Source organism: Chaetodon auriga, chromosome 16 (assembly GCF_051107435.1).
Source record: "Chaetodon auriga isolate fChaAug3 chromosome 16, fChaAug3.hap1, whole genome shotgun sequence".
Lineage (NCBI taxonomy): Eukaryota > Metazoa > Chordata > Actinopteri > Chaetodontiformes > Chaetodontidae > Chaetodon > Chaetodon auriga.
Genome location: NC_135089.1, coordinates 21,432,496 through 21,447,347, shown reverse-complemented (window position 1 = coordinate 21,447,347; position 14,852 = coordinate 21,432,496). Strand labels below are relative to the sequence as shown.

The 14,852-nt window shown below is 41.5% G+C and overlaps 1 protein-coding gene across 1 annotated transcript; it reads left to right on the top strand.

The window, feature by feature from the left end:
• Window positions 1-10,721: 10,721 nt before the first annotated feature.
• Window positions 10,722-14,350, top strand: LOC143334440 (ADP-ribosylation factor-like protein 4D). Its single transcript, XM_076753248.1, has 3 exons — window positions 10,722-10,867; window positions 11,640-12,358; window positions 13,295-14,350. Exons 2-3 carry the CDS (start codon window positions 11,915-11,917, stop codon window positions 13,457-13,459), a joined length of 609 nt encoding a protein of 202 aa, XP_076609363.1. The 5' UTR covers window positions 10,722-10,867; window positions 11,640-11,914; the 3' UTR covers window positions 13,460-14,350.
• The last annotated feature ends 502 nt before the right edge of the window (window positions 14,351-14,852 follow it).

Below are 14,852 nucleotides of genomic sequence, written 5' to 3'. Positions count from 1 at the left end.
TGTGTACTGTGACTGACTTCGCTGATGAGGCCACTCAAGTGTTGAGCCCATCAAAGATCACAAAGATATTCATGAGGCTGTAACAGAGCCAACAATGACACCTGTGTGTTTGTGTGTTTGTGTGTGTGTGGAAGCGGCAGGACTTGAGTTTGGGGTGGATGCGTGTGGATGGTTGTACAGTAGTCATGTCTGGACATGATTCAAAGGGGAGTTCTCAGGCAGAAAACTGGCTCCCTCTGTGGTGACTCAGTGTGTAAAGAGCAGACAGATTATTATTCCCACTGCAAAATGAAGTTGATCATTTACAGATGGCGGCAGATGAGAGGATGTTTCCAAGGATTTTGCAAGTTGTAGCTCCTTAAGTATTTCATTAATATCATTAGCTGTTTTACAAACTATGCTGTAATCATTCAGATATTTGAATGTGTTTGATTGGTTTGGCTGGTTTGAAAAAACAACTCTTGTCCCAACAAATACTTCTGTTTCATCATAGTGCTCTCGCTCTAAGCCCTTTTCCTCTGCAGGATCTTAACAAGCTTTAGCCTGAGGCTTCTCGTAACCTGAACTTGTAAGGCCCTTGTGAGGCTGCTGTTTCCACCGTATTTTACAAACCAAAATGTTTCAGATATACATCTTTAAAAAGACAATAGTAGGACTATCTTGTTTGGAAGGTGAAGCAGTTGTTGGACCGTCAAAACTGAAGAAAGTCTTCACTGAATATCGAGAACTACACTATATGGTTAAAAATATGTAAAAGTCCATATGCAAAAGTCCACATTTGTTCTAAGTCTGTTTTTCCTGGTTTAGATGATTTAGTTCCAATGAAGGGGTCATCAGCGCTGCCTCCAATGCCTGACAGCATTAGCGTAAGGCCTCCTGAGCAGTGCTGAAATTTAGCTCCAGGAACTCGTCCCTAACTTGGACGAAGAGCAGTGGCAACAAAAGCAAACCCATGATACACAGTACATCATGTTTTTTAAAGTTCCTGCAGTGATAAGCAGCTTCTTGCTTCATCTTTAAATGTAGCTGTGCCAAAAAAAAAAGTAAGTACAACCTGTCATCCAGCCTTGTTCTGAATATAACCATTTTAAGAATAATGATACCTGCATGCTCTTGTGTTGGGTTTGTTTCAGTTGTGTTGTGGCTGGTCTCAGAACCCCTCTGCAGCAGCTGTAAACAGAGGCAAACTGAAATAAATGCTCCAAACACATGCAGTGAAAAGAGACTGCATCATCTCTTACTTTATAAGACCCAATCACAAAACATCACTGAATCATTTGCCATGTTTTCACTGGAGGATATGGTTGGGCTGGAATGGGCTCCACTCTACTTGCTCTTTTTTTTGCTTCCATTGTCAACTGTTGTGGACAGTTCACCAGCTGAGCCAATACTAAATGGTGGCATGACAATACTGCAGACCACAAATTAGTTAGACAGAATTGTCACTAGAATCCCTAGTTGTACCCCATGGACATCCTGAACACAACCACATTACAACCACGTTTTTTTAATTCACTGGACTCAATTGATAAAGTTTGACTGTTGATGAAGGGATCTTACAGGGAAAAGATATCTTCCATTGCTAGCGTGGGATTATGTCTTGTTGAAGATGATGTCACAGGAGTTCAACCCGCGCATCTACAATCAGTTAAGAATCCTGCCTACATTGAGGGGGTGCCACCCGCAGCCGAAAGCCAAACTGAGAAACGTACCTGGTACCAAAACTGCATCAAGTCGAGTTGAGCCGCACTGCTCAGTGGAAACGTGGCTATTGTTTAAATGTGTTCCATGCTTGCATGTTAGCATTACTGGTTATATGCATAACACATGATATAGGACTCAAGAAGTTGTTATTTGCATTGATCATATGAGTGCATTATTACATCTTCAACATTTACCAGAATAAAAAGAAAAGACGAAACTTTTCATTGACTTGATGTATGCAGTCTATTTCTAGAAACATGCTAAAGTCACCTGTGTGTGAATGAATGAGTTGAGTGCATATAACTTTTGAAAAGCACATTTTAACATTTTTTGATATCCTTCCTTCTTGCACTTTCACATCCATGTTCGCTTGCAAGCAGGCTTCCTCTCCCTTGCCTTTGATGGTGCACTGCTACACTGATTTGTGTGTTACTGTCACCAACTGTCGATCAGTGGATTACCATGATACCAGAAGCACACCGATGAGCAAAAACTCAGTGGGACAACTTTAATTTCTCTTGCCATCTTCTCTTTATTCCTTTCTTGTTGATTTCTACAGAAGGTCCTGATGATATAGTCCATCCTAAAGAGCTGCATCAGAGAAACACTCCGCTCAGGATATCTGAGCTGCAGTTGTCTCAGTGACCCTGTGATACCAGCATCCTGTTGCAGTGGTCTGTAAACAGATTTCCCTGTTGATTCTTTCATTCAAAAAGAAGCTATTTTTTGTCTTTCTTTTAAGTACCTACAGTTTGCCCAAGTGATGCCTTATTTTGAAATAAGTCTTGCTACTTAACTCAGGTTAACCATTAAATCCAAATGAAAGAAACATTTTTGTGTCTGAACACATCCTGGAAATCAGCAACAAGATACAAGTTGTCAGATTCACACAGGAAACGAGTTTGACCCCTTGCTGGGGTGTCGCATGTCCCTGCTCAGTTTCCAGTCAGCCCTGCAGTTGTTCAATAATAAAGTAGACCAGACAGACTGCTGGATCACCATTAGTAGAGCAGTATATATCACATTAGACTAGGGACCACTGGAAAGTGTGACAGGAGGATATCATGTTAGGATTTATGCCTTATGTCCTCAGGCTGTGTTGCATTCCGGTGGCGCTGCCATATATCTATATAGCTTTAAGTGAATTTGACTGTGTTACAAATATTAGTGAAAAGTAATGCACAGTACAAGGTACTTATATTTAACTTGAATATTTCCATTTGATGCTACTTTATATTTCTATTCCACTATAAGCAAATATTGTACTATTTACTGCACCACGTAAATTTGATGACTTTAGTAAGTGCTTACTTTGCAGATTCAAAATATTCATAGAAAATATAATCAACAAATAATTTGTGATGTGTTACTATCAGTTAAAATAAGACTGCTGATCCCTGTGGGGACATTCACAAGCAAAGCAACTGCAATTAAATCCAACGTTTACCTGCTGCAACATTAAAGTAATGATCACATTAATGGATCAATAATGATAATCCAATAATATAATACACATTATTCAGAAATTGGCCATTTTGCATGATGAGTACTTATACTTTTGGTACTCTAGGTATATTTTGATGCTAACACTTATGCACCTTACGTTTACTTCTTCCTTTTCTGATGACAATACAGTGATAATGATCACAGCTTCCCTTCATCTTTCACTTTTTCTTCTCCTTCCTCACTACTTACAGACACACAGAAAAGGTTTTGCTGTATATGTTATAAGACAAAGTCAGTAACGAATGAAATGTACCATTGAATATTAATTTAAAGTCAACTGCCAACAAATGGAGGCTGGATGAAGCTGGGTGGACTCTGGGGGCCTTGTGTGATTTTGCAGCAGAAGTGACACCAAGCAACAACTTTGACCTTACATGGAAGATAAATCTCTAGGACTCTTGGACAATGGTAACAACGCTTCATCATAACATTGTAGAATATAATATTACACCATTATTGCATATTAATACTTATTCAGCTTCTGTATAAATGGTGAGGTAGTTCAATCAACAATGCACCATATTTTAGATGCGTGTTGTATACTTTGTATATAAAATAGTCATCTGCAGAGTAATATAACTGTCAGATTAATTTAGCCCAGAAAAATATATATAACAAACTAAAATGCAAGTACTCAGGTGAAGTAAAATGACCTCAAATTGTACTTAAACTGTACTTAATTGTACTGTAACCTTAACAGTTTGGTACAACATGTTATTTACCTGCTGTTGGTTTTTGGCCATCCTGCGGTCCAGAGCACTCTGACGCCGTCTGGCCTCCCAGTGCATAGCTGACATCCTGCTGTACAGCAGCTAGAGGAGGCAGTGAAGATGAATATTCACTATGGAAGAAAAGAATAATATAGAATATATATTTAATAAAGGACTGCAAGACAAATGTGAATTGTTAATGGAAGATTTAAACCTTCAATAATGTTTTTTTCCCCATTTGAGTGCAGAACAAGCATATCACATATTATCACTTATAAATCTGATATGGTGAACATGGTATTGATCCTCTCATCTGACTTTTGTCCCCAAAACAAATAAGTGTATCTCCCAAAATGTCAAAACATTACTGCAAATTATGTTTTTGGGGTTTTCCCCTTTCCTTTAGTCTGTTATATACCTTTTTTATGCATGTAAAATCTTATAAAACCCAAAGTCCAAGCCAAGGGGAGTCTTTCTGCTACAGAAAACACTGTTCCTGAACAGCCTGGATTGCCTTGTCAGTTTCGTAAAGCATTTTCTTCCATTACTTGTCTACTCCCCTATGTAACACAGCACCACCTCTGCCATGGTGACCATCCTCTGCCATGGTGACCGTCCTGCCCACCAAGATGTGGAAGTTATCATTATGAGCAAATCATCCAATGTCTCTGCTGTTGGCTGCAATAACCAACACAAGTCTTCATCAACTCCCATCATCTGAGGAGAGACGCAGCGGATTAACTTAACTGTTAATGGAAATATGACAAAAAATGTCCCCACAAGGACTGGAAAACTCTTGCATGTGATAACTGTTTTACTTCAGACTGCTCTGAGAGCCAGTACAAAGCTAAACTCTAAGCACAGGAATTGCTCTATCATTGGCTGCAAGAATCAACACAAAAAGTCATCATCTACTCCCACCATCTGAGGATGTCAAGACCCAGTGAATTAACTGGAAAACTGTGGAAATCTGTGTGTGCATTTAAATGCTATCCCACCAGACTGCTTTGTAAATGAGGGCTGGAAACAGCGCAAGCTCAAGGATGCATCAATACCGACTGCCCACGATCCAACTTCTAAGCTGTTAGTTTTGCCATGTTTTATGTTGTTTTACTGTTTTACACATTTTGCACAAAACTATTTGCACTATTTGTACTCTAGTTATAGTCTATTTGTACTCTATTTGTACTTGTACTATTTGCTTGGTTTGCCTGATTAACTTGGCGCTAATGTGCTGCACAGCTAATGTGGCTACTCCCACAGACTGGTAGCAATGTTGGACTGATTTTGTAATGTTGAGGACCAGAGAAGAGAAACTGTATGAATGCTAAGCCTCATTTGAAGCCAACCAAAAAACGAGAGTAGTGGGTTGGATGCCAGTAACTGTTTTTTCATGTTGCCTTTTTGTGTGGTTATACTGCAGTGCTAACTCAGATAGAGTTAGCTTTGTTGTTATATGAAGCCTGTTCTGCTCCTGGATCCTCGCCAGTTTGGGTACATGTGTTGCTGCTGTATGCAAATTTACATGAAGCACGGAAATAATATAGTTACATGTGAAAAAATGGGATCAAACTTCAGGGATTAATTTGCCTGGTAACATTGTGTAACTTTAATTAGCACCCAACAGCTAGCTTGCTCAGACCATACAAAGACTGCTACAAAGCTGTGATGTTCGTGGCCCACTGGGCAGTGAGAATGATGCTACCATCGATCAGATTCCTGCCAAACAAGCGGCGGTAAAATTTTTATTAGTCACTCCAGTGGAGATAATCATGGTCGAAGTGTGGCTGGCTTTAGTGTGGATTAACATTAATGTGTTAAAGCTGCAGTAAGCAACAGTTGTACATACATACATAATGCAGAACTATCTGTCTCTCAAGTCCCACAAGTTTGAATGACAGCAGAAGGAGTCGGCTGCCCTGTGAAACCTCATGGCTTGTAGGGCCCACTCCTCATGGCGTGAGACTTGCCAAGGCCCTGGTCCCTCTCACTGTTACTTGTCTTCTGACAAACGCCCCCCCAGCACTTTGGGGCAGAGCACCCCTGGCTTCAGAGGCAGCTGCAATGCCATCTTTCCGCTGTTTGTCATCATGTCAATTGTGGATGAGCGCCGTGGCACCGATCATAATGTACCTAAAGCTCCTGTGGAGGCGGGACATGTTCACACACGTATTTTGTGCCGTATGCTGTGTGAGCAAAAGTAAATTTCTCACAAGTTGGAGGACTTTCTGGTGGATTTTCCACTGCTGATGATTCAAGTTAGCAAATGAGGCATGTGAGTGAGCATGTGACATTTTGTGTGTTGTACTGAAATGAAGTGGAAACCACACCTATCTGGCTCCACTGTGATGGTGGGGTTTCGGAGAGCACCCACAGATCACTTCTGCCCACACCCTGGTGACACTTTCAGCCAGAGGGGCCAGTGAACCACTTTGAGCCCAGTGTTAAGCTACTCTTTAATATTTAGAACTCAAAAGTTGGCAGCTATCTTAATCAAGCAGCATGTTACAATACAATTACAATAAATGATATTTGCTTCTGACACCACATGAATATTTAGACATACACCTGCTTCCTCTGTCTATCTGCATTGTGTGTTTTTGATTTAACAACAGAGTTACCTGATACACCGTGACTCCCAACCACTGCCATCAGCTCCTCTGATTACTGATCTCTTTCCTGTGTTACCTGCTCTCCATGCACTCCTCTCATCTGGCACTCACTAGATACCAACGTCAGCCAATTGCCCGGTGGGCCCATTTTGTTTTGATATGACAATGATTATTACATTTTATCATTGTGCCATGCATATATACAGCTTATTTGGGTTTACAATGAATATAAATCAGAAACAGAATGCAGCACGTGCATTTTCAAATGATAGTACAGTGAGTCAAAAAATTAAGAATACCATTTCACCTAATTTATGTCACATTAGTGTCTGTTACAAAAATTGTATATTAATCATAAGGCCTGTGATTGTAACCATAGTAGGGAATCAAAGTCAACACTAATTAATAGTCCATCTTACCTTTACATGATATGTACGTAAAATAAACCTCAGTATGTAATGTACACTGTATCGAGGTGGAACACACTACCACAGGATAAAACATGATGTTTGCTGTACAAAACAAACTGTGGATCAACACACGGGTCTGTATGTTACAGCTGGCAATACAGTTGAATACAGTGACGTCTGAGAAATAATGAGCAAGCAAATAAAAGTGTTTACTCACCTGACTTGTGCCCTGGAGAGAAAGCAGACGTAGCAGCCTGCAGGAGGACTGGTGGAGGCTGAGGTGTCAGTCTCTCTTTAGTGCTCTCCTGTCTCTGACCCTGTTAAGTGGAGTTTCCAGGTAACATAATGCTCTCCTGGGCAGCTTTTGTAAGAAAGGAACAGAAAGGTAGGGTGGATAAATCATTGCTGACTACCTCCTGTGGCTCACTAACAATGGTCCCACTTCACTGTGATTCTGGGTTTATGGTTTTATTTCTTCTCTCAGACATTTTGCTTATCCATATAGTAACTAATGAACCTTCACCAGAAGTATTAAATGGTTTTCTTTCTTAAAACAGTACTGACATGTCCATACAGTATGTATTTAAAGTGTTACTGGTCACTGTAATCATTTCTGCGGCCCACATTAGCCATGACATATTCATGTGCAGAAATTAATTCAGCAAATTCATTTTAGCACAAAATGAGGACTGTAGGTGAGTTGCAATGTTGTGCCAAGATGAAAGACTTTTGCTGTTTAGCTTAATTTTAAGCCTAGAACTTTCCAGAGCAGGAGACATCAATGTAATCTAAAGTTTATCTCAGGTCTGAGCACGAAAACAATGGAAACTGCTGCTATATGCACTTCAGACAGGACAGTATTCGTGCTACTGTCCATCCTGTGGTCTGTGGTCTACGACATGCGCCGTTCTTTGCTCCTTGGCTTCTCTTTTTGATTCCAGAACTGAATTAACTGAAAGAAATGTATGAAGAACAAATGTAACTCCACATATTTTCACTTTACAGTGAGGTTGGCCAAATGTCTGATAGTCCACCAGGGCTGCCATTCACCCAGCAGACAACAGAGTGCGCTATTACCCTGCACAATAAGGAATCTATGGTTGACTGCTCCAGGACCAGTTAATCAAATTCACCATGTCTAGATAAGGACAGGAGAGAAGAGGAGGCTGATCCGTCATTAGGCAGGAATATTTGTGTAGTTGTTAAGTCTAAGTTGTTCGGTCTCATTTGAAGGATGTTGGTTTTGAGGACTGTTTATTCAGGATAATGAACTTTACAACCTACAAACTTAAGACAATAGAGAAAAACGATTACTCATAGAAGACAGAAAGGTCAATGACTGCTGTGCCCAATGGTCGAGAACAAACTTTCACTCATGCAGCAAATTGTTTGTGAATTGTTTTCTGCTCTGAGGGCTTGGTGTAGTTTGATAAAAAGAAAGCCCTTAAAACCTAGTGCTATATAAAATAGTTAAAATTAGCCCCACCTTTACCAGCTGCAAGTTGTTTTACGCACATTAATGCATTAACAATTATATTCCAAGGATATAATAAACAGAAGTAAAATTAAAAAGGACCATTCTGCATGATGAGTACTTTTACTTTTGGTACTTCAAGTATATTTTGATGCTAATACTTAGATACAATTTGAATGGCTTTGACTTCTAATTGAGGACTTTTACAATGTAGCATTTCTTCTTTTACTCAAGTAAAAGGTCCGGGTCCCTCTTACACCACTGGTCAGTGTGATAAAGCCCCCCATTGGTAGCTGTTTGATACCGGTGCCAATGTGGTACCCAAGTTTAGGAAACAACACCAAAACAAAACATTTCTCTATCTGACTTAGACAAAAATAATCATGTTTTCTTCTAAAAAGGCTTATTTTTCTTTTAAATTCCAAGCAGCTGTCAAGGACCACAATAAAATACACTCAAACATTACATTATAATGTAAATAAGGAAATGTCTGAACAATGAATAAGTGAAAAAATGACCAAACATTTCATACTGTCTTCGTTATTTCCGTTGCAGTGCTAATATGGAAGTATGAAGATGCAAAAACCTGACCTAGAACAATAACCCCACCCAATCGGACAAACATGACAGCTGAGAGAAAGAGAAAGAGGCTTGTGATGCCTGCTGAAAAAACAAGGCAATTTTCCGATCTGCAAAACCCCCATTAGGTTTCATTCTTCATTCTAGCTCTTCTTCTAGCACAGAATGTTGCAGTGTAGCATATGGAGTAGAATACTGACTTACTATGGCACTGTAACACTGTATAATCTGCCGCTATTAATGATTTCCGTTGTGTGTGTGTGGATGTGCGTGGGTGTGTGTGATTGTACATTTATGTGCTCATATCTTTCCTCCTGCTGGTCACACCTGACACAGCTGATAACAGCCTTTAGGTTTGACACAGTTGTCATGTATGTCTCTGAAGTTTCCGTGATGCTGATAATCAATTTCACATCAAATCTACAAGCCCTCTGTCGAAACTTCAGTTACTGTCAGACGACACCCTGCTTCCGCAACAGGCAGTCAGTCAGCCTGGCTCCAGTCAGTCAGTCAATAGGTCATCACTTGTTTCACACACACACAGTCAGTGTTAGGTATCAGGGAAAGAACTACATCGACCATTATAATGCAAATCAGTACAGCAGAGCCATTGTGTCATAGGTGGCTCATGCTGACCCCTGGTGACCTCTGCTGTGTGCTGTGAGGTGTAACTTCTTCAGTTGTCCATTAGAGCTTCTTCTAATTTGAACATGTCTTGCTCTGAGGTGAAAGAGCTGTGTTGCTTTTTCTGAACATAATTATTCATGTGTGCTTGTTGTGCAGCTGCTGTTGATGCAGTTTCATCATAAGGACTGCATGAAAATTCTACATAGCTGAAGTTCTGACACCACGTCACTCCATATTGACCAGCTACAACATCAAAATTCTTTGTTTCTTTGTTTAATTCTATAGTATGGGTGCTTTTAAAGATGATACTTTTGTATGTAAATGAGTATGTTTACATGATGTTATGGTTATTGTGGAATGGTCTGGTAGAACTCACCTGCTGCTTAATGTGGCCAAGACCAAGGAGATGGTTATTGATTTTAGAAGGAACAGGACGACCACACAACCACTGTGCATTCTGGGGGAGAATGTCACAGTGGTTGATTGGAGTGCACCGTCACAACAGACTGAACTGGAAAACTAACATCAACACTGTGTGTAAGAAGGGAACTCTTCTTTGCTGCAGTGTGCTGGGGGAGCGACACTGGAGCCAGCGACACCAACAGACTGAACAAACTGATCAGGAAGACCGGCTCCATTATTGGCTGCAAACTGGACACTTTTGAGGAGGTGGTGGAGAGGAGGACATTCTGTATATATTTTTTTTGTCACTTTTTGTTTATTTTTTAAAATTCTTGTATATATTCTTTGGTCGTCTGTATGTTTAACTGTTCATTGCTACTGCAACCAAACAATTTCCCGGATTAGGATCAATAAAGAAGCAGTCTAAAGTCTAAAGTTATTGCTAGTTACTCACAACCCAACCCATTCCACATCAGCATTTTTAACTGTCCTCCAACAGAAAGTATATACAGATGATTACACAAGCCTGAGAAGATTCAGCCTTGTAAGGAATATGAGGAAACCGCAGAGAAATGACATACTGGAACTACTTTAATTAGGGACTGTTTATCTTCCATTTTGGCTGTGTCCCTCCTGCTGCTGACGTCACAGCGGGGGGTGGGGAGAGTCTTTACTGTGCTGCTTCGCTCGCGCTGCCACTGTTCATCGGACAGACGGGAGAGCTGCACATCGCTAATGCACGAGTCTATTGGGATTACTTGGGCATTATAACTTGGATATTGTTCGCCAATTCGTCGCACTGCAACAATGTTAACTACTTTAAGGAGCTAGAAGTGGTGCCAGGTGAGATATATAAACTATTTAACACAATCCAAATATCCTCCGTGTGTTGACTTTGCTGGAGCGGAGAGACGCTCGCGACACCAGCCCTTTGAAGATTTCGCCGCGAAGCGTCCGACCAGGAGAACCATTCTCTACTTTTTACTGAATTTTAACTTCGTAACCACAGTCTTTGTTTCTGCAGAACTTATCAAACACCTAAAAGCTTGGGTTCTCTTTTTCCAAAATGTGTTATTAGTCGTGTGTGAAGCTGTTTTTAACCGGATTTCTTACTGGAGTGCCTGTTTAGGTAACGCGCTGTAGTTGACGCGAACAAAAGCCAGAACAGCCATGATAGGCTTTCCCAGCTGCTGGAGGCTCTCTGCTCCCAGTCCTCCCAGTTCTCTGGAGGATACAGCTAGAAACGCCAAACACCACAGCTGCTGACAATGCCGTGTGCCGTGCAAATACACTGGCTCACCATTTCTTCTGCAGAACAAAAGCTTACCGGCAGTTTACAACAAAAAGCCTTTTTCAACATGGTCGTTTTACAAAAAAAATTAACACTTTAGCCATAACTAACCGCGTATGTAACATCAGTGTTTCCTTTTAAACGATTAAAAACCTGCAGCCCACATTAAACCCACGTTGTGTTTTTAAGAAGTCGTTGAATACAGCACAGATTTGTCATATTCTTTTATGGTGAGGCTGTTTTGGAGTCTCAGCTCATCTAATTACTGACAGCCCAGTGCTCTTGTTGAAAAAGCTGACTCATGTCCCCCCCTCCTCCCCTCAGGTCCTCAGTGACTGCAGCCAGTGGTCTGTCCCCCACCACCACCCTCCTGCACCAACCTTTGAAGTGAGGCCAGGAGTTTGAACTGCTCTCCAGCCAAACCCTCTCCTCCCTGTCCCTCCTGCCATCTTCAAAGCGTCTCCAGACAAACACTTTTTGCTGCCAAGGACACAGACGGCAAGTGAGACAAGGACCCAGGAAAACACTGAGTTAGTGAGAGTTTTAACGGAAGACCAAAGGAAATAATTTGGTGCTGTAAATCTTTCGAGGACCTAAACATGGGGAACCAGCTAACAGAGATTGCCCCCAACACCCCGTTCCTCCCAAGCTTCCAGTCTTTACATGTTGTGGTGATAGGTTTGGACTCTGCAGGGAAAACCTCCCTCCTCTACAGACTCAAGCTGCGGGAGTTTGTTGAGACGATCCCCACTAAAGGCTTCAACATGGAGAGGATTAAAGTGCCCATGGGGAACTCTAAAACCAACACCACCACGTTCCAGGTGTGGGACGTGGGCGGTCAGGAGAAACTGAGGCCCCTCTGGAAGTCGTACACTAGGAGGACGGACGGGCTGGTGTTTGTGGTGGACGCAGCTGAGACTGAGCGCATGGAGGAGGCCAAGGTGGAGCTCCACCGAATCACCCGGTCGGCGGAGAATCAGGGGGTGCCTGTGCTTGTTCTGGCAAACAAACAGGACCTGGATGGAGCCATGTCCGCTTCAGAGGTAACTATACCTCATAAGTAGGCTGTATGTAGTATCAACCAAAATATATCTGAGCACAAATTGTTGAAAACTGTCAAGTCCTAAAAGGTGCCATTTAATGTGTGCTCAGGATCATAGTCTTCTCTACAGCTGCAGCATTACAAGGTTTTGATTTTTTTGGTCTTATAATAGCCCTGTTTGCTCTGATGATGATGGTCACCAGGAGGGGCAGCTCAGCTGGAAAGTGGAAACAATGGCATGTCTTCTCGAGCCTTGCAGAAGCATCCGCAATTATTTCTGTCCATTGAATATTTCATTTGCTAGCTTGATTGCCTAAAAACCCTCCCCCCTCCAACTGGCTGATGATCATGGCACCAGTGGAGGTGAAACCATCATACAGTAGAGCATCATTACCCAGAAATGGTGCTGCTTTCTCTTCCTTCAGAAACAGAAGAGTTGCCAACATTTTACTGGGATTGAAGAGCTGAAACAGATGATCCATCTGCTCTGTTCAGTGTGCAGCCACATGACACAAAAAAGAAGCAAATCGATCAATTGACTGATTTTTTTCACTGTGCATGTGTGTGATGACATGGTTTTAGTCTCTCACTCATCTTGCTGTCCAGATTTCTAATGTCTCTGTTACACCTCTTGCCTGATAATATCTCTTGGTAGCTAAGAAATAGCTCCACTTGATGTAATAATTGTTTGAGACCCTGTTTTTTAAATTAAATAAGGGGAATATGGAAGATATTGAATTTTGGCAGCCATGGGCCACTTTGTATCAACATATCATCAGCCTTTAGAAAATCCTAATTTGTCAAACCTGAGTCTTTAAGATTCCTTATTGGAAACATAACCATATCTGTTTTGTACACATACATGAATTCTTGTTAAGTGTTCACATCATTCCGTTAGAGAAACAGGTTGTGACTGTCATGTGTTTCTATGTTTCAGGTGGAGAAGGTTCTGGCTCTCCATGAGCTGAGCTCGTCCACACTGCACCACACGCAGGGCTGCTCGGCACAGGATGGTCAGGGCCTGCAGCCCGGCCTCGAGAAGCTCTACGAGATGATCCTGAAGAGGAAGAAGATGCTCCGGCACAGCAAGAAGAAGAGATGAGGTAGAGGCTTGCAGTGGTGCTGGGGATAGAGGTGACTTTTTGAACCACTACTTGTCTGAGGACCTCCTCAGCAGGCACGTCTAAGACAATTTTTGGAACCTCAGCGGGTGAAACCAGAGGGAAGCCTGTCAGTCCTTCAGACAAGATGTCCTACACCAAGTTCAAACTGTGGCTCCGAAGTTTGTGCCAAATGATAGCGCCCTCCTTCACCCTCTAGACATTTGGGCAGACCTGCTTCCTTTGGGATTGTTTCAGCTCTTGAGCACTCGTCGCTCCCTTCATCTCCCATCCACCAAGAAGCACGGCAGAGACAGATACAGCTCCAGAGGGAATGACTGAGGACAACCTGTGCAATATATGATGAACACTCACTGATGCACTCACTCCAATGTTGAAGGATGTTTTGTACCACTGCTTGTACAAACTGTAGTGCCAACAGAGACCTGTAGGCCTGACCCAAGCATAGTTCCTGTTTCCTTTCACTAAGTTTCAATGTCACACTTTACTCTAAATCATTATGTTGCATGATGTTCACCCAAATACCTGCTTGGGAGTATTAAGACAATACTTTTGTTGATCAAAAGAAGACTTTTATGATTATTCTAGGTTAGTGACTTCCCAGTGTTCATTTAGGTAGGCCACTGGGACTACAGTTAAGATGTACCACCAACGTGACATTTACTGACTGATAAACTGAGGCTGCTGAATCCAGCCATGCAAGTTTAGATAGTTTTTCACTCCCCACCAAAGTTGTTTGCTTGTCTCAGTTCAGTGTCTTTCAGGGTTGGCTGAATGGATGGGTGGTTGGTAATTTCAAACAAGAAGTTGTTTTTACTTTGTGTATATTTTGTTTTGTAAAATGTCAACACATGAATAAATTATTGAGCAACTTTTCTTGAAATGTGTCTCTTTATTCTGAGTATATTACATTAGAATCTGGCGAAGCTGAACTGGAGAAATGTGAATCAGAGTCATGATGCACTGAGAAATGTGGGCAGACATAATGTCTGACAGGTGCATACTAATGATCCAGTCAGTGTTGTTAGAACATGTCTTTAAATACATCAGCAATGTTCCCACATTCTACATAGCTGCTGTTCCCTGGAGACGGCCAGAATGTGATTAACACAATGGTGAATGATTCATACTCGCAGGTTGTTACATGTATGTATTGACAGTTGTAAAGGGTGGACAAAATAAGTGCAAACTGCATTACCTGTCCCATATGATGCCCATCTCTTCCCTACCTTATCTGGTGCTGTCTGCTCTAAGTCCATTGGTTCCCACTTGGCTCCATCTGTAAAAACCAGTTCCAAATATACTGTGTGTTTTATAAGTATTAGGAAAAATAGACCTGTTTCATTAGCTTTTTGTAAATGGCCTGTCGATACA

What these genes read in the sequence shown, in the direction of transcription:
- LOC143334440 (XM_076753248.1), top strand. Translation starts at nt 11,915, where the DNA reads ATGGGGAACCAGCTAACAGAGATTGCCCCCAACACCCCGTTCCTCCCA. An exon ending in GAGCCATGTCCGCTTCAGAG is followed by an intron (nt 12,359 to 13,294) that starts GTAACTATACCT and finishes TCTATGTTTCAG; the next exon opens with GTGGAGAAGGTTCTGGCTCT.